The 26,762-nt window shown below is 51.1% G+C and overlaps 7 protein-coding genes across 8 annotated transcripts, besides 28 other annotated features; 4 read left to right on the top strand and 3 right to left on the bottom strand.

Annotated features, from left to right (window-relative positions):
• Positions 1–1,899: part of a mobile genetic element that runs on past the window's edge.
• Positions 1–4,608: part of a mobile genetic element that runs on past the window's edge.
• Positions 83–264: a mobile genetic element.
• Positions 1,899–3,766: a mobile genetic element.
• Positions 2,692–2,804: a mobile genetic element.
• Positions 2,698–2,801: a mobile genetic element.
• Positions 3,763–4,597: a mobile genetic element.
• Positions 3,767–3,779: a mobile genetic element.
• Positions 4,117–4,608: a long terminal repeat.
• Positions 4,367–4,636: a mobile genetic element.
• Positions 4,609–4,612: a direct repeat.
• Positions 4,637–4,713: 77 nt separating the features above from the next.
• Positions 4,714–4,782: a tandem repeat.
• A 290-nt stretch (positions 4,783–5,072) lies between these two features.
• Positions 5,073–5,153: a tandem repeat.
• A 282-nt stretch (positions 5,154–5,435) lies between these two features.
• Positions 5,436–5,474: a tandem repeat.
• A 286-nt stretch (positions 5,475–5,760) lies between these two features.
• EKO05_0011544 (uncharacterized protein) lies at positions 5,761–8,274 on the bottom strand (the record flags this gene model as incomplete). The annotated part of the gene is made up of 1 exon (XM_038944473.2): positions 5,761–8,274. The coding sequence occupies one exon, from the start codon at positions 8,272–8,274 to the stop codon at positions 5,761–5,763; it is 2,514 nt and encodes an 837-aa protein (XP_038792731.2).
• Positions 7,855–7,881: a tandem repeat.
• Positions 8,194–8,232: a tandem repeat.
• An 81-nt stretch (positions 8,275–8,355) lies between the features above and the next one.
• Positions 8,356–8,411: a tandem repeat.
• A 102-nt stretch (positions 8,412–8,513) lies between these two features.
• Positions 8,514–8,548: a tandem repeat.
• Positions 8,549–8,742: 194 nt separating this feature from the next.
• Positions 8,743–8,958: a tandem repeat.
• An 84-nt stretch (positions 8,959–9,042) lies between these two features.
• Positions 9,043–9,098: a tandem repeat.
• Positions 9,099–9,221: 123 nt separating this feature from the next.
• Positions 9,222–9,323: a tandem repeat.
• A 32-nt stretch (positions 9,324–9,355) lies between these two features.
• Positions 9,356–11,219, top strand: EKO05_0011543 (uncharacterized protein; the record flags this gene model as incomplete). Its single annotated transcript, XM_038944428.1, has 3 exons — positions 9,356–9,466; positions 9,748–10,065; positions 10,119–11,219. 3 exons carry the CDS (start codon positions 9,356–9,358, stop codon positions 11,217–11,219), a joined length of 1,530 nt encoding a protein of 509 aa, XP_038792730.1.
• Positions 9,573–9,626: a tandem repeat.
• Positions 10,866–10,901: a tandem repeat.
• A 186-nt stretch (positions 11,220–11,405) lies between the features above and the next one.
• Positions 11,406–11,461: a tandem repeat.
• A 77-nt stretch (positions 11,462–11,538) lies between these two features.
• EKO05_0011542 (uncharacterized protein) lies at positions 11,539–12,624 on the top strand (the record flags this gene model as incomplete). The annotated part of the gene is made up of 1 exon (XM_038947592.1): positions 11,539–12,624. One exon carries the CDS (start codon positions 11,539–11,541, stop codon positions 12,622–12,624), a length of 1,086 nt encoding a protein of 361 aa, XP_038792729.1.
• Positions 12,346–12,380: a tandem repeat.
• A 113-nt stretch (positions 12,625–12,737) lies between the features above and the next one.
• EKO05_0011541 (uncharacterized protein) lies at positions 12,738–13,431 on the bottom strand (the record flags this gene model as incomplete). Its single annotated transcript, XM_038944494.1, has 2 exons — positions 12,738–12,892; positions 12,942–13,431. 2 exons carry the CDS (start codon positions 13,429–13,431, stop codon positions 12,738–12,740), a joined length of 645 nt encoding a protein of 214 aa, XP_038792728.1.
• Positions 13,432–13,990: 559 nt separating this feature from the next.
• Positions 13,991–14,023: a tandem repeat.
• Positions 14,024–18,719: 4,696 nt separating this feature from the next.
• On the top strand, positions 18,720–19,686 carry EKO05_0011540 (uncharacterized protein; the record flags this gene model as incomplete). Its single annotated transcript, XM_038944367.1, has 2 exons — positions 18,720–19,240; positions 19,296–19,686. The coding sequence occupies 2 exons, from the start codon at positions 18,720–18,722 to the stop codon at positions 19,684–19,686; spliced, it is 912 nt and encodes a 303-aa protein (XP_038792726.1).
• Positions 19,687–19,811: 125 nt separating this feature from the next.
• Positions 19,812–20,639, bottom strand: EKO05_0011539 (Very-long-chain (3R)-3-hydroxyacyl-CoA dehydratase; the record flags this gene model as incomplete). Of its 2 annotated transcripts, XM_059638012.1 has the most annotated exons (4): positions 19,812–19,897; positions 19,950–20,089; positions 20,137–20,350; positions 20,399–20,639. In XM_059638012.1, the coding sequence occupies 4 exons, from the start codon at positions 20,637–20,639 to the stop codon at positions 19,812–19,814; spliced, it is 681 nt and encodes a 226-aa protein (XP_059493995.1). The 2 variants fall into 2 exon arrangements, with proteins under 2 accessions (XP_059493995.1, XP_038792725.1); XM_038944331.1 differs by having other exon boundaries at positions 20,137–20,639.
• Positions 20,640–22,308: 1,669 nt separating this feature from the next.
• Positions 22,309–22,412: a tandem repeat.
• Positions 22,413–24,456: 2,044 nt separating this feature from the next.
• On the top strand, positions 24,457–25,788 carry EKO05_0011538 (Unspecific peroxygenase; the record flags this gene model as incomplete). Its single annotated transcript, XM_038944361.1, has 2 exons — positions 24,457–24,763; positions 24,815–25,788. 2 exons carry the CDS (start codon positions 24,457–24,459, stop codon positions 25,786–25,788), a joined length of 1,281 nt encoding a protein of 426 aa, XP_038792723.1.
• A 65-nt stretch (positions 25,789–25,853) lies between these two features.
• Positions 25,854–25,880: a tandem repeat.
• Between the last annotated feature and the right edge of the window lie 882 nt (positions 25,881–26,762).

Here is a 26,762-nt window from a genome sequence, read left to right as displayed (position 1 = left end):
ACAAAAGTTTACAGGACTAGAAGAAAATTACAATGTGTATAATAAAGAACTTATAGCAATTGTATTAGCTCTGGAACATTAGAGAATCTATGTAGAGAGTTGTTTAGACCTTACTATATACACAGACCACAAGAACCTAGTTTATTTTACAACAACTAAGGTTCTTAACAGAAGACAAGTTAGATGGTTAGAGTTACTAGGAAGATATAAGTTTAAGATACTGTATACCCTAGGAAAGGACAATAGAAGAGCTAACGCACTTAGTCAACAATACAACCTTGCTGGAACTAAGACAATTAACAAGCACGCTATACTTGGAATTAATAAGGATGGATCCTTAGGACTATTACAGCAGCTTAATAACATAATGCGAGTTTAACAGGAGCAGCGCATCCTGTCGCAAGTACCAGAGGAACTTTAAGAAGAAATTATAGCTAGTTATTACAACAACCTACTATACAGACACCCTGGAATTACGCGTATAATAGAACTTATTAAAAGACATTATAAGTTTAAGAATATAAAAGATAAGGTTACTAAGTACATTAAGAACTGTGTTAATTGTTAATAAAACAAGCACAGTACACACACAAAATACAGAGAAATGCAGGCTATAGAGCCGCTAACGGCACTATAGACAAACATTACTATAGACTTTGTTACGCAACTACCTGTCTCTAAGAACCCTGTTACAGGATATACCTACAACGCGATCTTCGTTGTAGTAGACAGATTTACTAAACACGCTAAGATAATACCTTTTTAATGTAATTATACTGCTAAGCAACTAGCCTAAGTATTCCTAGATTAAGTAATTAGGTACTACGGCATACTGGAATCTATCATTAGTAATTAAGATAAGCTCTTTACGTTAAACTATTAGACTACGCTGTTAGCAGCTATAGGTACTAAGAAGAAGCTATTAACCGCCTACTATCTGCAGACGGATAGACAGACTAAAAGAACAAATTAGACTATAGAAACATACCTACGGATATACAGCAACCAGCAGTAAGACAACTAGGTTTTACTGTTACCTATAGCACAGATTGCGTATAACAACAAATTATTAGAAGTAATAGGCATAACGCTGTTCTTTGCGAATTACAGGAGACACCCAAATCTCTTTACTAGAAGTCTAGAAACAACAGTTTAGACTAAATTAGCAATATCCTTAGTAGCCAAACTAAAGGAAGTACACTAGAAATTGCTAGAAAACATCAGCAAGGCTTAAGAACAAGCAATCTCTTATGTTAACTAGAAAAGAAAAATGGCACCTTAGCTAAAAGAGGGGGATAAAGTCTACCTCCTTATAAAAAACCTTTAAATACAAAGACTAACAAAAAAACTAGACTACGTTAAAGTTAGACCCTTTTTTATTTCTAAACAGATAAGCTTAGTTAACTATAGACTTAACCTGCTAAAGGATGCAAAGATCTATCTAGTGTTCCACATATCCCTGTTAGAACCAGCTAACCCTAGAACGCCTATCCAGCAGAACTTCCATTATTAAGCCAACAGCAAAGATAAATAGGAAGTTAAAAAAATAGTAACACATAAAGGAAATGGCAACTAACAAAGGTATCTAGTTAAATGGTTAGGATACCTAGACTTAGAAAACACATAGGAGCCACCTACACATCTTAAGAGTTACTGCTAATTAGTACGTAAGTACTATGGTTCGCCACAGACTCTTTGATTAAGCTAAGGGCACCCTAGGTAGCCGGCGAAGCACACATGCCAATGGACGCCGCAGGACAGTTAGGATTAACTTCCTTAGCCAGGTCTAACTTGCCTGCCTTAACTATCCTATTTGCCAAACACAGCGCCTTTTGCCGCGCGCGTTTATTTGCCTGTTTTAGGATTTTCTTATTACGCAACAGTTGCGCAATAACAGTTAACGTACCCCACGGGCGAGCCGCTCAACAGGCGAGCCGCTCACTTTTGCCAAGCCCCCACCAAACTCCACCCTATTATGGCCCAAAACAACCTAGTTTGGTGCTGCAAAGTGCAGTATGGCCTGTAATACTATTTAGAAACTACTTCTACCTCTTTCTGACACGTTCGCGCGTTGTGTCCTGTCTGATTGCACTGTCTACAGCGTCTTTGGGAGGGCTTACCTCCTTTAGCGCGCACCTGCTTCTTTGCCTTCTTCCTATTACTACGCGCCCCAAACTCCTTTAGAGTTATTAATTGCAGGCTATCCTTAACTGTTAGGGTCCCTTCTACCTAAACTTGCTTTCTTTTGTGTAATTTTTGTTGTATAGCTGCCTTATTAGCAGCTTAAAGCTAAGTAATCTCCTATTGCGCTAACACTAGCTTATACGCAATTATTACTGCCCCTTTTGCTACCTTCTTAAACGCCTTAACTATAGAGGTAGGCGAACTATCTATATACCTCTAAATCCTTGTCTTTATAAGCATTAATTACAACCTAAGTTTAAGGGTGTTGCTTAGGGTTTGCGACTGCCAGAGCTTGTTGTTAACAGGTAGTAGTGGTGATAGAGTGCGCAACTTCACATTAAGGGCTATTATAACCCAGTCTAGGTTAAATAGGACTAATCTAGCACCTCAGAACCCTCTCTAGATATTCTTAGAAGTAATTATAGCATTGTAGGCGCGTATAAAGCATAGTAGGAACTCTGTCTTTATAATATAGTTAATCTAGTTATATATAAGTATTTTGGCTTAGCGCCTATACGCCTTCTTTAAAGCAGCAAAACAACCTACATTAAGGGGCTGTGTAAGGTGTAATAAGTAAGGAGGTAAACAGAGAGTAATAATCTTGTTATCCTTGCAGTATTGCTAGAATTTAAGAGAGTTGTGGCTCTTATAACTATTAATAATAAGTAAACAGTAGGTGCTAATAGTACGCTCCTTTGTATGCCTGTTAAAGTGCTTTAACTAGTTAAGACCAAGCTTGTTAGTAGTCCAGCTGTTATTAGAGACTCTAATAACCCAGTTGTAAGGCAGATCCTCTTCTTTATACCAGGCAGAGAGGTAGTAGTAGGCTTTAAAGATAAGGAAGGCTAGAATAGCCTATCCTTTGGCATTAATGCTTACTATAGCTGTAGCCTACTCTCAGTTGCCTGGCTGGATAGCCTTTGGCCAACCCTGTTGTTCTAAAGCTGTAACAACTGCTCCTAGGGAGATCTGGCCTATTATAAAGCCTGTCTTGTTAAAGTTATATATGTCTTTATCCTAGATGCTATACTTAGCTTTAATATTAGCTACTAGGCTAAACTAGCCCTGTAGAACCTTAGAATCCTTATAGAGGGCTCTCTTGTAGTTATACTTATAATTAAACTTAACTTTAAGCTCTAGGTGTTACTTAACAAACGTACTAGGCCAGTTTACGCTAATAGGGCCTAGATTATGCTTAGCGCGCAAAGAATTGGCTATAGTAGCTATATCTAAGAGCTAAGAGGAAAATCCTTACGCATCTAGCTTAAGAACATGCTTAATAATTACCTCCTTCTTATTGTTGTCTAGCTTCTGTAAGTTGGCTATAGAATCTGCGCATAAAGGTTGTCCTATGTGTTGGTTGCTTAGTGTCTTTTAAGGGACCCTGTAGATAGCTGCAGCGCGTTGCTAAGAGAGATTTGCGTCTTGTTTAAGAGCCTGGAGCACAAGCTGTATCTAAGCTTCCTTTAACGCGTCTAAATAGTGTTGTTAAGAAGACATTAGTGTAGGAGGAGAAGTTTGGTGGGGGCTTGGCAAAAGTGAGCGGCTCGCCCGTTAAGCGGCTCGCCCGTGGGGTACGTTATAAGGAGCAACTTGTCTTCTTCTACCTTCTTTTTATACTCCTTGCGAGTCTTATCTAACAACAACTAAGACATGTTTACATATAGCTTGCCAGCCTTTATACACTTAGTACACTTTAGACCTTTTAGACTATCTAGCATAATGTAGCACTCGTAGCCGCTAAAGAAACAACAATTGCAGAGGACTTTAGCGGGTGTATTAGCTTAACAGATTTCTAATATAAGACAGATGTTGCAAGCGTATAAGGACATCTTAACTTACAGGTTACTAGATACAGAGATTACAGATTATATAAATCTCTAAAATACAATTATGTGGTTTAAGGACAAACTAAAGAGGAAGGGGGGATAGTGTTACGATCCTGTGCAGAGGGAGCGGCACAGCAATAAGTATTGTCTAACTAAACCCCTAACTCCTCCCTAAAGGAACAACAAGTAGAGAAAGACAGAACACCTAGGGTTGTTACGTAACTGCTTGTTAACAAGCATAACACACATAACTGCTTATTAATAAGCATAGTACAATATGCTTGTCTACAAGCACCCTTATGTATTTTATTAGACTAACTCTAGTTACTTGTTAATAAGTATTATATCTCCTTAGTATATAGATTATAGGAACACAACCCTTATAGTTTGTGTTTAACTTTGTTAATTAACTTTGTTATTAGAATATCTTAACCCTGCTTGCGAAACAGATAGTCTACTCTATACTCTTCCTTGCAACCCTAGTTGCTACAGTCTTTAACTAGACAACTACCCCTTTAAGAACCCCTACACGTACTTATCCCTAAGACCTAATCAAACAATCACTTACGGACTTTGTCTAAAGTGTGAAACTCAACACTTACCCATGGAGTACGTTATTAGATTGTGTAATGAGACAATTGCAAGGGTTACTCAGAGGGATTAGAAAACTACAGTACTGTAATTAGTAAGCGTACGTTCACACCTCCACCTCCACCTCCACCTCCACCTCTACCTCTACCTCTACCTCTACCTCTACCTCCACCTCCACGCTCTACAGGGGCCTCTAGTTAAATAAATTAGCTACCTCTGTGTTTAAAGGTCTAACATCTTTATTAATAACTAGACTTAGCAGCAGCAATTCTATATCTTAAACTAATACTTTATAAGCATGTAAATACGTAACACTTTATAAGATATATATAAGAAGATAGTGTAATTATAGAACTACTATTAGACAAGGCTATAGGCACACTATTAGATTATATAATAAGAAAATCGCAAGGGTTAGTTAGAGGGATTAGAGAACTACAGCACTGCAACTAGTAAGCGTACGTTCACACCTCCACCTCTACCTCTACCTCTACCTCTACCTCTACCTCTACTTCTACCTCTACCTCTACCTCCACCTCTACGCTCTACAGGGGCCTCTAGTTAAATAAATCTGCCGCCTCTGTGCTCTAAGGTCTATTATCTTTCTTAATAACTAGACTTAGCAGCAGCAACTCTATATCTTAAACTAATACTTTATAAGTATGTAAATATATAACGCTTTATAAGATATATATAAGAAGATAGTGTAATTATAGGACTACTATTAGACAAGGCTATAGTTACACTATTAGATTATATAATAAGAAAATCGCAAGGGTTAGTTAGAGGGATTAGAAAACTACAGCACTGCAACTAGTAAGCGTACGTTCACACCTCCACCTCTACCTCTACCTCTACCTCCACCTCCACGCTCTACAGGGGCCTCTAGTTAAATAAATTAGCTACCTCTGTGTTTAAAGGTCTAACATCTTTGTTAATAACTAGACTTAGCAGCAGTAACTCTATATCTTTAACTAATACTTTATAAGCATGTAAATATGTAACGCTTTATAAGATATGCATAAGAAGATAGTGTAATTATAGGACTACTGTTAGACAAGGCTGCAGGCACACAATTAGATTGTGTGATGAGACAATCGCAAGGGTTACTCAGAGGGATTAGAAAACCACAGCACTGCAATTGGTGAGCGTACGTTCACACCTCCACCTCCACCTCCACGCTCCGCGGGGGCCTCCAGTCGAATAAATCTGCCGCCTCTGTGCTCCAAGGTCCAACGTCTTTGTCGACGACTGGACTCGGCAGCGGCGACTCTGTGTCTTGAGCGGGCGGCGTGCTAGTGTCGACGTTCAGGCTCTGCGTGCGTACCAACTTGCGCCGAGGGTCGGTCTTCTTGACAAGTGCTGCCAAGCCGGACTTCTTCCTGGTGACCACAGCTGGTCTCTCTGGCGTTTCAACCGCATCAGCAGATACTGCATCGGCGGGAGCGTCGGCGGGCTTTGGCAGGTTTCTCTTCTCCCAGTCGTCGCTCGTGCTGGGGATCGGCGCATCGCTTTCGCTGCGAACTCTTCTGAACTTTCGATCTGGACTCTTGCCTACGGTTGTCCCGTCGTCTTCAATGGGTTCAAGCGTCACTTTGGGCCTCTTCTTTGGCTTCTGTAGCATTGCAGCAAGCTCGGTGGTTGTCATTACAGGACCTTTCTTGTTGGCACGTAGGGGATGCGGTGGAAGTGGCATGGTCTCGTTGCGCGGTACTGGAGGAGGTTTGTCTGGCACAGGCGTGGGTTGTGGTGCTGTACGCTTAGGCTTCTTGCGGAAACCGCCAGTTGAAAGAGAAGCGAGCTTTCGAGGCGACATCGACGCAGTGCGTGACCGTGAGTCTGACACGGCACTGAGAGCTGGAGAAGCTGCTCTGTTTTGCATCGATGGGGCTTCTGCAATCGACAGGGCTGGCGGGGAGGGTTTGCGAGCTGGTTGTGGCTTTTGGATCGGCTTCCTCTTGACTTGAGCAGCAGCAGTTGTCCGTACAGGCTCTGTGGCTCCTGGCGAAGGTGATCCGTGGGCATTGCGCGCTGCTGCTCTCTCTTTCGAACCAAGCTCTGTTCTTCCAGGCCTGTCAGGTACTACTATCGGATCGGGTGGTGTGCCGGGCGACACAGGGGATATCATGAGCTGCTGATCCATGAGGCCATGGAAGACTTCCTGATCGTCGTCGCATGCGTCCAAAGCATCGTCAGGTAATGTCTGTTTGGTCCTTGCTCGTTCTCCTGTGTCCGTGGTAATGGGAGTGGCATTTTGCTTGACCTTGGATGCGGGTGGCTCAAAAAGTGTGTGTTCAGGTATTGGCGAAGGTGCTCGTCTAGATAGGCCGGGTGCTTTGACTGAACTCGATCTTGGGGATGCAGTCCGATGTGTGCTCGCTGCTTTGGGGCGTAGAGGCGGAGGTTGACACATCATCAGGGTGCCTCGCTTCACGCCAGCAGACAGTCGCAAGGACTTTGCTTTGAGCTGTCGAGGAGAAGACTGAGGAGGTGGCGCGGGCGGTGGCGGTGATGGTTGTTTGGCTGGCCTTGTCTGTGACTCTTTGGCTGGTGTGGGTTGCATGGCAAAGTCGACGTTGGTCAGTCGGTTGGAGGCACTGACGGGCGGAGAGGAAGGCGGTGCGTGGACTCTGGGTGTTTCCAGCGCTTTGACACTCGGTACAGGCACCTTGCCTCTAGGTATTCTGGGTGTTTGCAGTGCTGGCTTCTCGACGGTCGCAGGTCTGACGGACGGGGTGGGTGTGACGGCGGCCTTGGTTGGTGCTGGCACGACTGCAGGCGGGGTGCTGGGCATGGTTATGCCCGGGGAGATGTGCACGATATCATCCAGCTCCTCCAGCGTGGTTGCAGACGCTCGTGGTGTCGGTCGTGCAGGCTGGCGAGGCGTGTTTGCATCCCATGTGTTGGTCCAGGGTGGGAGGCTCTTGTTAGGCGTCGCACTCTCTTCCTGCACTGGGCTCGACAATCGCAGGGTGGCAGAGGTTGTGGGGCGGTGCGTGATCTTCAGCCTCTTCGCTGCTCTGTCCACGGCGACGTCATTCTCCTTTTCCTTCTCTTGGCGCGCGTCGTATGGCGACTGGATGGGCACTGACTTTCCGATTGGCCCCTTTGGCGTCCCAAGCAGCGTGCTGAGCGACTTGTGGCGGGGCTGTGTGTTGATGCGTGGAGCGTGGGCAGGCGCAGCGTGGGAAGGCGCAGCGGGCGGACGGGCGACCAGCGAGGGCGGGTGGAAGCGTGGCGGAGGAGCACTCGGCGGCGGCGGCGGCGGCGGCGGCGGGGGGTCCCTGGGCTTCTTCTCGAACAGCGGCGTCAGGTCGGTGTGGGTGAGGCCGACGGGCTCGGCGACCTCGACCATGACGCCCTTGTCGAGGGTAAGCTCGTGGCCCTCGTGCAGGGCGTCGCTGTCCTTGAAGTACGTGTCGCCGAGGAAGTTGCGGGCGTGATCGTAGACCATGACGCGGTTGTTGAAGGCGTGGAACTTGAGGTAGCCATCGTGCCACTTCTTCTGCTTCTTGCGCACGTCGGGCGTGTACAGGCAGCGGAACTCGGCGACGGGGGCAGACTGGGAGGCCGAGGCGGGGAGCTGCGAGTGGGGGTGGGGGTGGGCGTGGGCGTGGGCGTGGGCGTGAGGTTGCGAGTGCGGTGTGCTGCGGCGGAGGGGCGCTGTCATGGCTGTGGATTTTGTGGGAGGCGGTTGGAGAGAGCACGGCGAGACATGGGCGGCCGTGAGGAGGGAACGGAGGTCGTCCAAGTCGTAGTCGTCGTCGTCGTCGTCGTCGTCGTTGTAGTAGTCGTCGCCGTCTCGTCTTGTCTTATCTTGTCTTGGCTCGGTGGTGAGGGCGACGCGTTGGTGGGGCAAGGGCAGAGGCAGTCGCGACCGCGTTCCAAATCACGTGACGTGGCGCTACACCGGCCAGACGCCCAGCCAGCCAGCCAGCAGGCAGACGGCGCACGCAGAACCAGGACCGGCCGCTCAGCACCCGGCGGTCCTCCAGGCCCACCAGCCAGATGGCGCGCCCTTTAGGCTTTGGTTGAATCTTCATGGCAACAAGTTCCCGTTCCCTCGCTGCTGGCCATGGCGCGCGTCGGCGTTGGGATGCCTGACGGGGCGTGTGCCGTCCTACCCACAACGCCTCGAGTCCTGTCCGGTCCAGTCGTGTCGTGTCGTGTCGTGTCGTGTCGTGTCGTGTCCTGTCGTGTCCTGACCAGTTCTGTCCTGTCCAGTCCTGTCCTGTCCTGTCCAGTCCTGTCCTGTCCTGTCCTGTCCTGTCCTGTCCTGTCCTGTCCTGTCCTGTCCAGTCCTGTCCTGTCCTGTCCTGTCCTGTCCAGTCCTGTCCTGTCCTGTCCTGTCCTGCGTCCTGCGCTGACGAGCGGACGAGCTGACGAAACATCATCGAGCAAAGCCTGCCCCGCGTCGCCTGCCCGCGTCGCCGTGCAGCCCCCTCCAGCACCTCCAGCACCTGGCACCACCTCCCACCTCCCACCTCCCACCTCTTGGCCAGCCTTCACCACCCCTCCCGCTCCGCGCTAGCTGCCACAGCCACAACGGGCGCAGGCACGACACTCAACACCGCGACTTGCACTCTGCACTCCCCCCCCACCCGTGCACCTGCCACTGCACTGCACGCACTGTACGCACTGCACGCACTGTACGCACTGCATGCACTGCAAGCACCGCACGCACTGCACGCACCGCACGCACTGCACGCACCGCACGCAATTGCTGCACGCAATTGCTGCCCGCCTGCACCATGCAGCGCATGCAACGCCTCACCGGCCGCTTCCTGCCCAGGACGCCCAATGAAGCGGACATTGAAGCCATGCTCGCCGACTTCAAAGATGCCGAGACCATGCTGACCAAGGTGGGTGGGTGTTCTTTCCTCCCTGTGTAGCTGCTTCAACCTGCCGTCCAGCCCTGCGAGCTGGCAGATGACACGTCTGGGAGAACATGTGGGGCCGCGAAGAGCCCCAGCGTCCAGAGTCCAGAGTCCAGAGTCCAGAGTCCAGAGTCCAGAGTCCAGACATGCATTCCCCGTCGCGCCCCCGTCGTCCCCCCGTCGTCCCCCCTCGTGCCCCCCTCGTGCCCCCCTCGTGCATGTCCCGTCACGCCCTCCACCACGGCCTCAGCAACTGACGTGCCCAGCTCGAGGAGTCGTCCAAGCAGTGGCGCGACGCCTGGACCAACATCCTGAACCACCAGCTGGCCACCGTCGAGCACCTCTACACCATCTTCAAGCCATTGGGCGCAGAAAAGGCCGGCCTCAGCTCACATGTCGCCGCCGACACCCCCCAGGCCACGCTGGAGCGGGTCGCCGGCCTGCAGGACGCCTTTGCCGAGCTCAAGACGGACATGATGGACGAGGTCAAGGACATTGACCGGAAGCTCATCATCCCCGCCAAGCTCGCCAAAGACGCGCTGCAGCCCATGAAGAAGACGATGAAGAAGCGCGAAGACGCAAAGGTAGCCGCCTGCTCTGGCTTCAAGCCCCCCCACCAGCTGACTCGGCGTGCCAGGTCGACTACGAGCGCTACAAGAGCCGCTGCGACGCGCTGCAGAAGAAGACGACACGATCAGACCGCGAGAACGTCGCCCTCGCCAAGCACGAAGCCGACCTCGAGCGCTCGCAGCAGGGCTACTGGAGCGCCGACGAGACCCTCCGCAACTCGCTGCCGCGCCTCAACGAAGCCACCTTCTCCATCCTGCCCCACCTCCTCGCCAACCAGATTGTGCTGCAGAACAACCTGATTGGCAACCTCTACACAGTCCTGCACCAGTACTCCCACGACCAGGGCTACCCCGACCCCCCGCCAGAGCCCGAGGAGGTCGTGCCCATGTGGGAGCATGCCTTTTCGCCGCTGCGCAAGGAGATGGAGACAGACTTTGCGCTCCTGCGAACAGGCAAGGCGGTCCATCAGCCCATGAGACTGCCTGACAAGGGCGACACACTGACCGGCCTGGGTCTCCGTAACAAGGTAATGCCCGGCCGACGAGCCAGCAGCCACGAGAGTGTGCCGACCGTCACCGCCGGCCGCTTGGCGTCACGACCCTCGACGACGCTGACCTCGCCCGACGAAGACGGACCGCCGCCGCCTGCGTACAACCTGGCCACCAAGCCGTCCATCAGCTCGCTCGGCGCCTCCAAGCCCAAGATCTCGAGCTCGCCCATGCTCACACCCTCCAACGGCGACCACTTTGGGCGACGCGCCTCCTCCACCTCGTATCCCTCGTCGTACTCGAACGGCACCACGCCCGGTGCGCCAAACGGCAACAGCTACGGCAACGGCAACGGCAATGGCGAGCGCGACTACTTTGGGAAGATACCGTCGCGCGCATCGACCACCTCCACACCAGCCTACACCCCGGGCAGCCTGTCGCCCAACCCTGCCATCGGCAAGAAGAAGCCACCGCCACCGCCACCGCCGAAGAAGATTGCTTCGTTCCAGGCACAGTACGTCACAGCCATGTACGACTTCGACAGCCACACGGCAGGCGACCTGTCCTTCCGGGAGGGCAACCGCATCCGCGTGATCAAGAAGACGGACAGCTCGCAGGACTGGTGGGAGGGCGAGGTCAACGGGCAAAGGGGCAGCTTTCCAGCCAACTACTGCAAGTAGCGGCTGAAGAGGGGCGAGATGATATCCAAAACTGCATGAGAGGAGGCGTTCGGGGTTGATACCTATCAATGAATGATTGGCTGCTCGACGCTCGAGCTGTGTGTGTGATGTTAGCAGCCGTTTGGCCCCACATTCCGTTCCACAAATGTAGCGCCCGCTGCCTGCATGTCAGCTCGAAGCTGTCACCAGCTGCAGCCTCAGCCTCGGTCTCAGCCTCGGTCTCAGCCTCAGCCTTGGGCTCACCAGCGTTGCCTAGATAGGTCGACTCGCGCCGCCTGCTCCCACATGACAAGCACTGTCGCTCAGCGACCAGGACGGTATGGTTGACAAGACGGCCCAGCACAGCGCTGTGCGTTCGACGACCCCCTCGCTCCAACCGCCCTTTGCTTCACGACCGCTGCCACAGGCGCTCACGTCGTCGCCGACCTCATCGCAGCATGCGGCCACCACCAATCATCAGCCAGTCGTCTTCGACACATCACCCCTGTCGCCGCTCGACTCGCTGCCCACCATCGCCGGCCGCGGCAATGAGGCTTTCCTTGCAAACGACGACGTCAAAGCCTTTTTGAGAGAGGATCTCGACCTCTCGCGCCTCAACACCATCCACGCGCACCTCTGGATGGCCGGGCGGCCGATGCGCGCACGCCCTCTGCACCGGTACAACATGTACGGCTATGAGGTGCTCGGCACGCAGCAAATGGATCTGCACCTCCTCCGCTTCTCCAATAAGCTGCTCGTCAAACCTCTGCCCGAGTACCTTGTCAGCACATCCTTCTGGGAGCAGTACGTGTGCGCCGACGAGGCATTGTGGGAGAGCGCGACAGGCTGGCTGCTGAGCTACGTCTGGCTCATCACGTCCCCGCTCGACCTCAAGCTCGCCCACGACAACGCCCTCCTCCCCGCCGCCATCACCTGGCCCTGGTGGAAGGCGTTGGTCGCCGACTTCCACAGCAACGTCGACATCAACACCCTGCACCAGGTCAACCAGCGCTACCACTTCGGTGACCTCCGCCTCTCGCGCATCAACTCCATCTACCGCACACGCTTCTTCTTCACGCACTTTGTCCGCGGTTATCTGTACGGCTACAACCGCTACGTCGTCTTCTTCGAGCGCAACTTCTCCTGGATCCTCATCCTGTTTGTCTTCCTCAGCCTCGTCCTGAGCGCGATGCAGGTCGGCACCGCACTCGAGGAGCTGAGCGGCAGCAAGGCCTTTATGAAGGGGTCGTATGGCGTTGTAGTGTTGAGCATGGTCAGTGTGGTCGTTGTACTGGGGGCTGTTGGGTTGTGCTTTGTGGGTATCTTTCTGTTCAACATGGTGAGCGCGGTGAGGCATGCAGGGAGCGAGGAGAGGAAGAGGGAGAAGCTACGCAGGCAGAAGCAGCAAAACGATAAAGAGGTCTGAATGCAGCTATCCAAAGTAGGGAACTGCAGCTCATCAAGAAGGGGACTGCACATCGACAGCCTAGCTACGTGCCAAACGCCAAACGCCAGAACCCAATGGAGTCGCCTCAGCACTCACAGCTCACTGCGCTCCGCACCATCCCGCAGCGTAACACGCAGCGCCTCAACCGTAAACTCCGCCTCCTCCGCATCCTCCGTGTGCGACACCTTCCCAATGACGCTGCCGTCCTTGGGCTCATTCGAGTACGTCTCCAACCCATCAAAAACACCTACACACACATTAGCGCCCCATCCAGCCCATCCCAACGTCAAGCGTACCTTCACAACCCTCCCGCTCCCCTTCCACCCACAGCGGCAAAATCGGATAAATCGCGCCCGGCGCAAAGAAAACCACATCATCATGCACACTGTAGTGCCGCTGCGTTGCATTCCTCTTGATCCACTCGCGCACCTTCCACGGCAGGTGCTGCATCTGCATCTGGAGCAGCTCGCGCTCGTTGCCGTGCGGGTCTGCGCCGTCCCAGGACCCCGGGTAGGGCTGCTGGTTGTAGAAGACCTTGAGCTGCGGCGCGAACTCCTCCAGCTCTGGGTACAGGCGCGACAGGGTGTGCAGCTTGCCGCGGTGCACCGACTGCGTGTGGCAGGACTGCACGAACGGGTGGAGCGTGCTCGCGCTCCAGGTGCTGCTCCAGAGCGCGCCGATTGGGGGTCGGTCTTTGCCTGGGTTCGCGGCGGTGGAGGAGGAAGAGGGAGTATCGGCGGCTGCCAATGTCGCTGCAACCATCGACACAAACGCTATGCACTTCATCTTTCGAGTTCTCGGTTCTCTTCGCTGCTGTTGTGGTCTTGTATCTCGCTGTCCCAGTAATCAAAAAAAAAGCCGTCTGAGGCGGTGCAGCGCAGAACAATCGCCAAATAGGCAATCAACTCGCGGGAATGCTACGTAGACTAGACGTGTAGGGAGTGTGTATAGGTAACAACCCGCTCGCTACCCACCCCATCTATATACCCGCTCGACCGCATTCTGCACTCTGTCCTCATCTCCCCCATCCCCCTTCTCCCGCCCTCTTTCATTACCGCGTCGCGCATTCGCCCCGCGCTCCCCGGGTCCAAATTAACCGCCCCCCTCTCTGTCCTGGCCTGGACGGGGCGACTCGCGGGGGGATCGCGGGGCGGGTAAATGGTCGCTGGTGCGGTGCAGGTGGGGTATGGGGTTGATTGCGGAGCGAAACGAAATAGATGAAAAAAGGTCACATGTCGCTAATTTATTTCCGTTTTCGCTCTGCTTGTTTACGGCGCTTTCGCTTTCTTCTGCTGCGTTGGCGATGCTGTGCACTTACCGCTCCAATCAGGGAAGGCGATCTGGCCTGTTCTGTTCTGTTCTGTTCTGTTCTGTTCTGCTGAACGAGGAACTACGGCCTTGAGGTGGTCATGGTGAGGTTGAGTGAATTCGATGCCTGCGCTTTTGCTGCTGTGTTGTGTGGGTTTTCTTCTTTGGGCGCTGCGGTGGGGGGCGGTGGAGTGGTGGGTGGCGAGTGAGTTGGTTGGTTGGGGGATTGATCACTGCTGTGCCAGGTGCATCTGCTCGGGCGACACTGGAGCATGGGGTAGCGCTGGCGGGGTCTATGTGTGTTTAGTTTCTAGATCTTCAAGGCTTTGGGCTCTGGAGCTTCATCTTGGACGCGTTTCAACAGGGGCCGTGGCGTTGGTGTTGCTACTGTTGATGATGCTGCTGCAGGCACTGCACTTGATACGCATCTTTGTCTTGAGATGATGGAATTTCGAGACATAGCATTGAGGTAGGGCGATGTTCCAGTGCCTTCATGATGCGAGAATGCTGTCTTTTCATTCCCAAAGGACTGTAGAAATCCTTGCTAAGGTGGGTGCAACGCTGTATCGGTAACTGTAGCTTACGCTGCAAAGGGCGCTACAGACGTGCTGGTAGGGATTGGAGACGGGCCACAGACGTTACCTTTGAAGACGTGCACAAAACGACGATTCTACCTTTCAGCCGGTTTTAGTGGCGCTGTGTTAGGACTGCAACTGCGACGCCGCACGAATCGTGGAGTGGCGGAAAGAACGAGGAAGCGCTTGAACCACACCACAATTCCACCGCATACCGTATATCGAATGATCAGGCATCACCCTTCAGCAACCCATCACGATGTGGGCACTGAACCAAAGATCTGCCTCTCGGTTTCAATGAGTGCTGCCAGCAGGCCAGATTGTGTCTTCGCAGCATTTGTTGCTTCATGGGTGGTTTCTCACAGGGATAAGTCGACACGGCATGTACTGAAGGTCTGAGGATTGGCAACGCGTAGACTGTCGATGTGGATTGCCACAGGAAAACAGTTGTATCACCAAACTGTCTCATGTATTGAGAAGGGTCAACTGCAGTGGCAGTGAAGTTTTCGGCTGTGCTGTACTGGTTGTAGATCACTGTTGTGCTGGAGGTCAGTCAAGTGGAACCTAGGGAAGGAAACAGTGCTGCGAACAGGTAAAAGGGTTGGTAGGGTATTGATTCAACATATGGACGTGCAGGATTGGGGCAATATTGTTGTTTGGCTTGAATGATGCTTGTGTGCTAGGTTATAGCGTCGAGTTTGTTCGCTCTTCTACACCCCGATCAATCAGAAACATCTACGCAGGCGCTCGCTAGTTTGCCGAAATATCAGGAAATTGCACGTATCTACTGAATACTGACGCTGAAAAAGACTGCAAGGCGTACAGGAAGTCCTGCTGGATATGATGCTGCCTAGGCAATATCTTTGTTCTGTGCAACGCTCAGATATTGATATAACGACGTGGCAAACCCCATGAGCAGAACTACGAAGAAGCTGGAACTCGATGTTGCACCGAGCAAGTGGTAGCAGTGCAACATGATATATTAGCTCCTCCATATTCCATCTATGATGCTGATTCGGCACTGGCAGAACAGGACTGCGGTCTTTCAAGATCTCTATGTGGCCCAAGAGAGTGCAGCTGCTCTCGTTGGGGGGTCAACAGCGTCCATCTGATCCTCCTTTGAAGTCCCAAGGGCCGATACAGCCTGAGCCATATCTGCGCTTCCGCAATCAGCTTCCGCAGGACCTGTGAGGCGGACAAACTAGGCAGGTCCTCATCGAGCAGCGCTTCGAACGACTGGCGCAGCGCCCGTGTAAATGTAATCGGCCTCAGTGAGTCTGGATGAAGGACTCTTTCGCCCAACGATAGGCGTTCGTAAACTTTTCTGCCGGTCGCTACTGTTGGGGCGGTGGAGTTGGCAGAGGGGAAGCCGAGAATTGTTAAGACATCAGCCGAAGCAGATAGCAAAGGGGCCTCTACAGCATTTCAACCGCATCGTTTGTACAATATCGAAGCAAGTTTAAAATGCTCTTTGTAAGCTGGTTTGGTCAGCAATTGCCACCCGTCAATGTTGGTTTCAACACACCTTCTTCTTTTCGGGCTTCCCACTCCTTCTTCCAAACCGCGGCTCGTATTCCAAACGATCAGAAGCGTTTTCGGGCCGTCATTTGTAGAGACGTGTCTCGAGATAGCATGGCTCAAGGAGGCATGCGAGTCTGATACATTCATGGACAGCTTGACGTCGCCGCATCCGAAGCCGGACGTTTCAAACACGTCCCGCAACTGCTCATTCTGTCAATTTTTAGTAAAAAGTAAGTTCACTCTTCGATCTTGGACTTCATTACCTCTTCCTCACGTACTTTTTCGATCGAACCTTCCCAGCGAATCATCAACGCTTGTACCTTCCGATAGCTTCTGGAGACTTCGAGCTTTCCTGCTTATCTGTAATCTTAAGATAGCTGGAGAGGAGTATGCCTTTGTTCCTTGTAGGAATGCATCCCTGGTACGTTCATTTAGAACAGACTGTGTCGTTGCGTCCAGTGCTTGCCGAAAGTCTGAAGTCTGCTCTTTGAATACTTCTTTGTCAAGCTTCAAAGTCATAGTGATTCCAACTAGACCTTCTTTCTGAAAGTCCGGAAACACATGTCGTGCAGCCATGACATATGCAAATCCGGTTTCCGGACAGCCAGCCACTATGTGGCCATACAGCTCGCCAGTAGCTGCGTCAGTCACGGCTGAGCCGCAGTCACCATCTGCGAGACGGCCGTCAAGCCGGACAGAGAAAACTTCTTGAGATTATGTCCCGTATGGGGGACGATAGTCGGATACCGTGCTGAGGATGGTTCCGGTCGTCTTCCCGCCCCAAGCGGTATGGGTGTGCACAAGTCCACCTCCAGTATGGGTCTGCGCCAGCGGTACGGTGCTCAAATCTTCTTGATCTGATGCCAGGAAGGCAGCAAGTTTCGCATTGCCGTATCTGGCGATGGCTATAAGAGCCCAGTCTTTGTCTGCCGAACATCGCGACAAGACACCAAGTGGTCGGAGTGACGCCAAATCCAATGACGTCGACTCTGCTGATATCTCCGAAGCTGCGTCTTCGGAGAAGCTAACAGTAGATTCAGAAAATCTCTCGTCCTCGCTGTCGTCATGGAGTGTCACTTCAAGTCCTGTTTCGAATGTTTGGCATGAAGCTCCGTATGCTGAACCATGATGCACGGTTGCACCCCCATTGCTCATTAACATAGTCGAGCCGAGGCTGGACAGAGAGCAGATGTCTTCATCATCCCTGGCGTAGGGAGAGAATGGTTCAAACTCCGTTGATACGGGGAAAATGGACAGTCATCAGAGTCCTGTGCCCGGCATAGTTCTATCACAGGAATGCCAATTGTCTCGTCTCCGTATACAGGCAGATCCTTATCATCGCTGTCAATCTCACACGCATCATCATACTCGTAGGCGGTAACTTCTGCTTTGTCGTCTGTATCGAAGAAAGCATGCGCGGCAGTGAGTTAGAACATCTGCCTATGTACACGAACAAGGTTTGCTGTCGCAGTACGTAAAGATGGGCCGTGGGCAACGTAATCGGTCATGCCCCTGGATCGGAATGGTTTTGGCGGGTCGTAAAAGATCTTGGAGACGGTTTCGTGCGTTTGGCCACTCGTGTCGCCCACTTTCCCTAGGGCAAGTGATCGCAGTGGTGCGCCCCAACCAGGATCCTTTGAGGCTTTACCAGTCAGCCAAACAGGGTGTTGTTTTAGGATACCGCATTATTTTATCAGCTTGTGTGCATCGTTTCGATGCCTAGAATTCTTGGAAACGAAGAGTACTGTCGGTTTCGCTGTGGAGTGTCGTATAGCAACCATGTATGTGACTATGATTATGAGTCTGGAGTCGACACAGATCCGAAGAGACCGTTCAGAAGTTGCGCAATCTCTGGTTTGAGATGAGAGTGAAAATACTTCCGAGCTGTTTCGTCCGCCTCCCAATAGCTTTTTCCAGGTTATCTGTTGCAAACGGTTTTCCAAACGGTTTTACATAGGCAATGGTTGTGTGGAGACTGCTTCGTCAGCCGAAAAAGAAGAAGGGCAAATTGTCATGGCCTTCGAGTATCGACCGATAGATAGTGCCAACAAAGACTCTTAGTAATGAGTGGTGAGTTGGTTCTTTGCAAAAGATAGAGCGCGAGAGGTATCTTTTGACCTTCGAGAGCGTCCGAGTCATCCAAGTCCGATTCGCCTGTCGGAAACCTTCGAGTGGCAGTGTAAAGGTGTGGGGGGCACAGTTCCGGTACTGTGTAATAATTGGGCGTTTATTACCATGCAGTGTGATATCCATGGGGCAACAGCAGCTGCAGAACTGTGGCTGAAATACAATCTGCTCCCGACGAGCGCTTCGCTTCTACGGATTCAATAACGCGGAGCACTCTGCTTAGGGCTAATTGGTTAGTTGCGTTCTCATTACCATACTTTGGGCTCTGTAAGAAGAGGGCTGGGTCGAACATTGGAAATGCACCGCCACTACTTCGTCCGTGATTTATGCCAATATCGGCTATCCAATGCAGTCTGAATAATAGCACAGTCGCTTCTTGTTAATGTTTCGAGCTTTCCAGAAGCCTTGGGTTTCTGCCAGTCGTTTCGTCAACCATGGAGGTGCTCGATTCGCCTCTGAATTCGTCCCCGATCCACTTCCAGACTTAAAACGCAATCAAAAAGCACTTCTGGACGCCAACCAACTTATCTACGTACCAACAAGATGCTCTGGACTGGGGTCCTTACTTTAGGTACTACGACAGCCAATGTCAAGCCGCATTGGACGATTGTCATGGCCAAAACGCACCGAGATATTCTCAACCTGATACACCTATTCGACAATGGCGCGTCTCGAGAATCTATCAAGGAGTGTCTGATAGCGGGAGCTTCCACACATCATCGCCCCAACGAAGACGAGATGCTAGACGGCGCTATTGATCTGGCAGCTCGGCTGTATCTGATGGTCAACGTTGCAGCGCAAGTGCGAATGGTGTCAGAACAAACGCGTTTGGAATGGACTACAGGTAGCTTAGAAGTGGCTCTGCAAACACATTTCCAGGAGCCTCAGGTCCTTGACCATATGGGTCTCAGGCTCGACCCAATGTTTACAGTTTGCAACCTAGAACGCATTGCGGGTATAAAGATTGTACCGACCGACAACCTTGCAGATCATCTGAGAATGGTGGATCGTGATGGGACACTCGCTGTTTTCCACAATGTGTCATTCCTCAAGCGGCACGTAAGGTATGTGGATTTGTACCCCGGTCCCTATGAATCTGTAAACTGACAGACCAGATAGCACCGTACTGCCCAACGAACTCGTAGCCGAAACGCTTCGGACACTTTCACTCCTCTTCCCGTTGAACGACCAAGAAACACAGAAGTGGCCTAAGAAGCGGACCAACTCCTTAGATTTGGACAAAGCATTGGCTATGTGTGCTCCGCTGAAACCACATGATCGAGAGTTCGAGAAGGTCACTTTCTGGCATGACCGACTCGTCATTTTAAAACAGGCTTTCGATCAGTCTCGACCTTCGACCATCCTCCAATGGTGGCATGACCGTCGCAACGGAGTCCAATGGTACACGTTCTGGGTCACAATCATCGTATTGTGTCTGACGATTTTCTTTGGGCTAGTGCAAAGCATTGGAGGGGCTTTGCAGGTCTACAAGGCTTTTCACCCAACATAGTATCCATGTATGAAGTCTGGTTGGCAGAAAGACCAGTCGCTGAAGACACGTGCTACTCGAAACCACCGTCGACCGTATGTGAAGTGAGGAGGCCGAGTTCATTTAGATTGAATGTGGATGAGTCGTTATTCAATCGGTTTCACTGTCTTCTGGCCCCTGCTAAGGATCTTTTTCCTCTGTTTGACCATGTATGTGAACATTGTATAAGCGCCTATAATCGTTAGCCGATGACATGAGAACAGTACTGTCAGTGCAGGACTTACCAGGAACGTACAACGCCAGCAAGAAGTAGAACACTGGCGGAAGCACAGGGCTAATCCTGCCCAAAGGCTCGATGCTCTTGTACATCAGCCACCACTCCGCCCCAATCCCGATCGGGTAAAGAGGATAGAACATGGTGTATCTGCAATCATCAGCCTGTACCAATGGGTGCAACGTCTTTGGGCTTACCTGAGCCAGATAAGAGCCTGCGGCGCCTTCCCATGAAGATTCAGAGCAAGGTACAGGTAGCGAATGGAGTCTGCGACGGACCAAGCCAACACCAAGACCATAAATGCTCTGGATGCAGCTGTACTCGCAGGGAAGCTGTACCAGATCATCCAGACCTGAATCACACGTGTAAAGACCTGTGTGGCTGTAGTACTGACAGGCGATTTGACCATGCCTATGACGATCAGCATTGATAGGTTGCATGTTCCTTGAATGTAGTTACCAACGGCCGCATGCACGACCTCAATGAGCGTGAGGGTCTGAATCCAACGCGCGCGAGGCTCTACCGCCTCAAACAAGATAAATTTGCCTCTCGGAGCATGATTGGCGGCACTGATGCCTACTGAAACCCACAGTGCAGCGAAAAGCAGATTGTATGCGGTCAGATACAGCGTGCGAGGCTGAGACCACGATGCTGTCGAGCCGCGCGTATCCAAATGCGTGGTTTGTCCACTGCGAGTCATCTTGACCTGAGTGTGCTGAGAGGTTTTGCTGTTCGGTAAGGTCAGGAGAGATACGAACGTCAAGGAAATTTCGAGGTCTTGGTGTTTTCACGGAGTCAGGTCGAAACTGGCACTTGTACCGAGGCTAGAATTTTTTCGCTTGTCTGCATCCTTCTTTCCATGAAATTGCAAACTTACAACTTTCAAGACTTTCGTTGCTCAAGTCGGGTGACGCGATGTTCCGGTCATCAGTGATTTATCTATTCAAAAACTGTGGGGGTCTTGCTTTTTGGCTTATGTTGGTGCTAATCTGGCTCAGCCCACCAACGGAAAGGCTTGAAAGCTCTAGACATACTCTGGTGTTGTCAAATGGTATGCAATACGAGATTATAAGGGTCGACGTTCTTGCGATACATGGTGCTGCAAAAACTATTCACCGCAAGGCGCAACAATGACGCGCTAGTGACGCACTAAAAGGGAGGCTGGGAACGTACCGTTCGTGATTACGCACTTACACGCTATGTTTGCTTGTACTATTCAATACGGGAACTGTGCCGGAACTAAGCAGCAAATGCCTTGGCTATTTGATCGCGCGCGAAACAGTCACTCAGCGACCATTGTTTTATTCCATTAACGCCTGCGTGAAGATTTCTGTCTATCGATCTGTAACAACCGTCTTTCCGACCTCTTCTGCTGCGGACATGACCTCCAATCTGAGCCTCACCACTGCCTCTCAGCCTCCTTGGAAAACTCCTGACTTGGCTGACTCATGAGAAGCAATGCCACCTAGAGGGCAATGTTTTAAGTGATTTTGAGACTTCTGTGCTCGGTACTTCCCAGAGGTTTTCCATTCCTCGTCATCCTCTGTATCACGCTCACGCTCGCGTTCTGCCGCACGCTGATCTGGAGGAACAACAGTGCTGTTTGCGGAAACAGCTGAGACTTTCGACTTTTCCAGCCGATCAATCCTTCAACAGAATGCAACGTCTGTGAGGGAGTATCCAATTCATAGGTTTGCTCGGTCCTTGTGTGTTGCATCATGGTCTGCATCAGTCCAGCTGGCGCAACTAGAAAGTCATCAGGATTTCCAGCAACCTGCGAGCCTGTTTACCGTGCTGCAAAGGTTGCGTGGGCCAGTAGCTACTGTAGCAGCGCGGTCAGCACCACCGTGGTCGAGCTTACAGCAGGACTTTAGCATCTGGGCCTAAACTTGTAAGCCTTAATTCTGGCAGCTGCCGTGAGTCTCAGAGAGAGAGCAAAACTGGACCCGTTCGCCCCTACTTCAAGATCCACTATTTCACCCGAGGTGCTCAATCCCAGAAATTTTGGATATGCAGGGTTAGCTAGCAGATCTCGTAAACACTTGATAAGGGAGGCGGCCTGTGGTGTCTGCTTTATAGAGAAGGTGGACGGTCATGCGCTAATTCTTAATGTATGTCGTTGCAGCTGGCTTTCTTGTTTAATCTTAGGCCGTGAAACATGATTCCTGTAGGTGTCGAGCCGGATTTCTTCTGCTGCTTCTACAATTGGGTCTCTCGTGTCTTCGCCACTCTCGATTTCTATGTCGGGGTCGCCGTGATCAACTAGAATCAAATCTTTCTCTTCGTCTCTGTGGATACTGAGATGAGCCACTCCCATACCGAACATCGTAGAATAAAGTGTAATGAGGTTCGTGTAGGGCATGCATTCGAGAGCAAGAAGAAGGGCAAGAAAAACAAAGACAAGAAGAGCAAGGGCAAGAAAGCTCATGCCACCAAGAGTAATGGCAGCAAAAGCAACGGCAGCAAGAGGAAGGGAAATGCGAGAACCGGGTCCAATAGCAAGGGTACCTTAGCGAACCCGGGGGGCAAGCCATCATCACCAGGAAAACAGGGTAGCAATAGCGCTGCCAGCCCGAAAACTGCTGCCAGCCCGAACAGCAAGGCCGGCCAGAATGGGAAGGCCAGCCGGTTATATTCAAGGAACGACGATGACTTGTCTAGCGGCAAAACTTCATCCTCAAGCAACAGTGACAGCGCATCTTCCTGGAACAACGACACGTCTGCTGGTGAGGCTATTGAGCGCAACTTTCACCGGAAAAGGTAGTCAGTTGGACTCCGGGGACAACGATGACGAGTCTCCAAGCAGTGATAGCAGCAGTAGTAGCAGTAGCTTGAGCGGCGCTGACAGATACTTATCCAAGGAGAACAGCGCCGGCGGTGTGAGGAGGGATGAGACGAGTTTAGACCTTCATGGCTACGCGGTGATTGGATTGAATTTAGTGGAGAATCGGGGGGCCATCGAAGCGACCAAATAGTTAGGAAAGATCGCGCAAGGCTTGCGGGGAAAGGCTCGGTCAAGATCGAAGCTTCAGAAACATAGTGCATCTTAGAGAAAATCAATAGATCCACCGTAAGTTCACCAATCATTATTGGGTCAAACGTGCTCTTGGACAACAAGGTTGATCGGTACACTTCACTGGCTACAGACTCTTCCAATATGTGTTAATAGTGGATACATCATTGTAATACATTTCGTAGAAGCTTGCCGCTCGTGATGAAGCCTCCACGTGATGCAATATAAGCAAAAGCAGACTTGTTTCACAGCTCCGCTAGACCGAGCACTGGTGGTTATCGACCGGACACCAAAGCTTGCAAAGCTCAAATTGGAGTGACAAACGAGGGTAGTAGGTGATTTAACTAAGTCTGCCACAGACAAAATGCTGATGGGAGCGTGACATGATTTGATGCTGATGAAACAATCTAAGGTCTCTCTAGTGTTCGTTTGGTGAGGTAGATAAAAGCATTCGTGACCGAGAATTGATGTGATAGAGTGCCCGCGCCGCTAACGTGCTGTGGATGACAATAAAAGGAAGGTGGCTAACATGACGCAGGTGGAAGATGAAACCTCGGTCTGCCGACGCAGGTGCCGACCACAAACCCAGAACGTTGGCCATCTCCAGCACCCAGAATCTCTATACATCTAATACATTTGCGGAAGCATTCATCGTGCCATTTGATACCAACGCAGTGGTTCAGCGCTTCACTTCGGCCACTCCGCCAAGCTCCTTCCTGACATGTACCTGCTCTCGATGCCTCTCAGAGCCCAACCTACACCCTCACGACTGCAACAAGTTACTTCTTTCAGATAACATCCACCATTGCGTTATGCGAACCAATCGCGCGGATTTCAATGGTCATGCTATCCACTCGGCCACGTCATTTCGAACGGATGCAAGCGTGAAGTGTGCCTGTAGGTGCTTGTTGCTTTGTTGTGATCACCTGCACGACCAAGGGTCTGGAGATTCAGGTACAGGGCCGACCGCGACTTTCTCAAATCAGTTCTCGAATAGGAGATCAGAGCGGATGATCTACACGTTAACCCCACAGATCTCCAGACCCGGGAACTGCTCTAGTACTAGCGCTGGCCAAACACGAGGAGAACACAACCACGCGCGGGGGATGACCGCGGTGCCGCGGCACTTTACGAGTCGTCGACAAATTTGGTCTTACCTTTTGGGGACCTAGGTGCGACTCGCGAACCCAAGATGTCGTCCTGAACTTTGCACCGGGAAAAAATCATCAGCACGTGTGCTGCAGGAAGGATATTGCCGTATGTCAGCTTTTCTCCAGGTCTGTTCATTGGATGTTCTGCAACGGTATCTACCACTTTAGATCGACAGGCTGCAACGTCGACCACTGGAAGATGCACCGAGCGGGAAACGAACGGGAGATGAGCAAGATGCACCAGGTTGACGTGACCCACCACGATGAATGATTGAATATATAAGCCATGAAGACCTCTACAGTTTACTACCAGACATTCCTCCATCTGAGATTTTCCTCCATTTAATACTACTATGAAGCTCACATCACAGCTTTTCGTAGCCGGCCTGGCCCCTTTTGCCCATGCATTCCCTGCTATGATGTACGAGGCAGCGGCGGCTGATCCTACCATTGAGGCTCGTGCTAAGGAGTTGGAGAAAATGCTTGAAGCTCGTCAAGCCGGCGCAGACGCGGCTACAGCCCTCTTTGAGCCCATCAACACATTCAACGCAGAGAAGCAATACATCAACATCGAGGCAGGCAGCGGTCACGAGTACGTGCCGCCTGGTTCTGGAGATCTCAGAGGACCTTGTCCAGGTCTGAACGCATTTGCAAACCACAGTAAGATTGCTCACAGGAACACAGCCTAGAGTGGTGCTAAATACGTCACAGACTTTATCCCACATAGCGGCTATGCCACAGTCCAGCAATACATTGATGCAACTACGAAGGTCGTCGGTATGGGGCCCCAATTGGCGCTATTTCTCTCCGTAATCGGAGGTGCAATCGACGGCGACCTCTTATCCTGGTCCATCGGCGGTACGCCCACCATTGCGCAGGGTGGCGTTACTGGTGTCTTGGGTAACGGGCTTGTTGGCTCGCACAACAAGTATGAGGGAGATGCCTCTCCTACAAGACCCGATCTTTATGAGGCTGGTAACAACTACAAGACTGTGACGAGCCAGTTCCAGGACCTCATCAACCACTCGCCTGGTGGCCAGGTCACCCTGGACTCTCTCACCGCCTTCCGTTCAGACCGCTTCGACACTCAAATCCGTAATAACCCCAACTTCTTCATGGGTCCCTTCTCAGGTGTACTTGTGCAGCCCGCCGCCTACACCTTCATCTACCGCTTTATGGCAAATCATAGTGCTGAAAACCCAGCTGGTCTGCTCACTTACGAGACCATCCAGTCTTGGTTTGGTGTGGAAGGCACCAACGGCAACTACAACGCCGTGCAAGGAACGGAGCGCATCCCTAAGAACTGGTACAGGCGTGCTCTTGAGTATCCTTACGAGACTGATTACTTCCTCGTCGATGTTCTGAACGCCGCTAAGCTCCACCCCAAGTTCCTCGACATTGGCGGAAACACTGGCACGACCAATTCTTTTGCAGGTGTTGATGTTGCCAACCTTACGGGCGGACTCTTCAACTCAGCAGATCTTCTGAAGGGCAACAATCTCGGTTGTTTTGTCTACCAACTCTCAGCACAGGCGAAGCCTGACATCCTTCTTGGGGCTTTGACCAAGCTGACTAATGCCATTGGTAGCATCATCGGTTCTCTTGGCTGTCCGCAACTGCAAGCCATCGATACCGAGCAACTGAAGCAATTCCCGGGCTACAGCCAGAAGCCGGTGTATGGTTAGAACCATCGAGCGCGTTGTGCCACTTATTGTTCACGACCGTGCACGCTTTTCGGGTGATAATTAGTATGAAGATATGAATGAATGAATGAATGCAAAGTACGTTTCGCACAAAATCCGCTTTACACAGACTTGATACCATTTCATCGACTCTGCTATGCTCATGCCATGTTTGAGATTCATGCAATGAGTGATCACTGGCTGGCCTATCTCAACTCGCACAATGCGTGGGAGCTGGGCTGTGGAAGGAGCCTCAGGCGAAAGTCGGCGTATTACCGTACTCTATATATGAGTATACCAGAGCTCACTTGGGAATTACTTTGCAGATTACAAATCTTTGGGTGGCTCATAGAGGCATGGAGAGAATGTGGTGGCTTTGTCTGTGATTCCATACCGATCAGGGATTTCAACATGCCCGTCTGAGCATGGAACCAGCTCCGACGTCAATTTTAATATGTGCGAATACTATTGGTGCACGGCGATGTGTACGCACCTCCCCAAATTTGGAACATTAATTCATTAACACAAACTATGGACGCATCAGCACAAACTATGAATGCAGGCAGATAAATAATTGGCTGAGCTTTTGTGGTTGTCACGTTTTGCCCTGCATGCTGTCACCCAATCTGTCACTTTCACTGTCAACCAGATATAGCTAGCCAGTCAGGACCTCTTAATTTTCTATGACGTATTTATGATTGTACTCGTCCAAATCTGTGGAGGGTGCATACATATCGACGTGCATTATACATATGACAGCTGTGGGCGGGAGGTAAGACTCATTGTTATACGGCATAGGCATGGCCTGCAAAGAAAAAAACGTGAATCAATCGCATGCTGGTCTTGAACCACGTGTAAGGCTGAGCAGCTTGCTACTGCAGAAACAGCCTTGCCAGCTGTAGACAAAGGTTGCCTGTTGTGTAGCACTGATCGACCTGCACAGCCAGAGAAAGTGTCCAAGAAACACCAAGCATTTC

This window comes from Ascochyta rabiei, chromosome 22, assembly GCF_004011695.2.
Source record: "Ascochyta rabiei chromosome 22, complete sequence".
NCBI lineage: Eukaryota > Fungi > Ascomycota > Dothideomycetes > Pleosporales > Didymellaceae > Ascochyta > Ascochyta rabiei.
The sequence above is the reverse complement of the archived record's forward strand: the minus strand, read 5'-3'. Positions and strand labels throughout refer to the sequence as shown.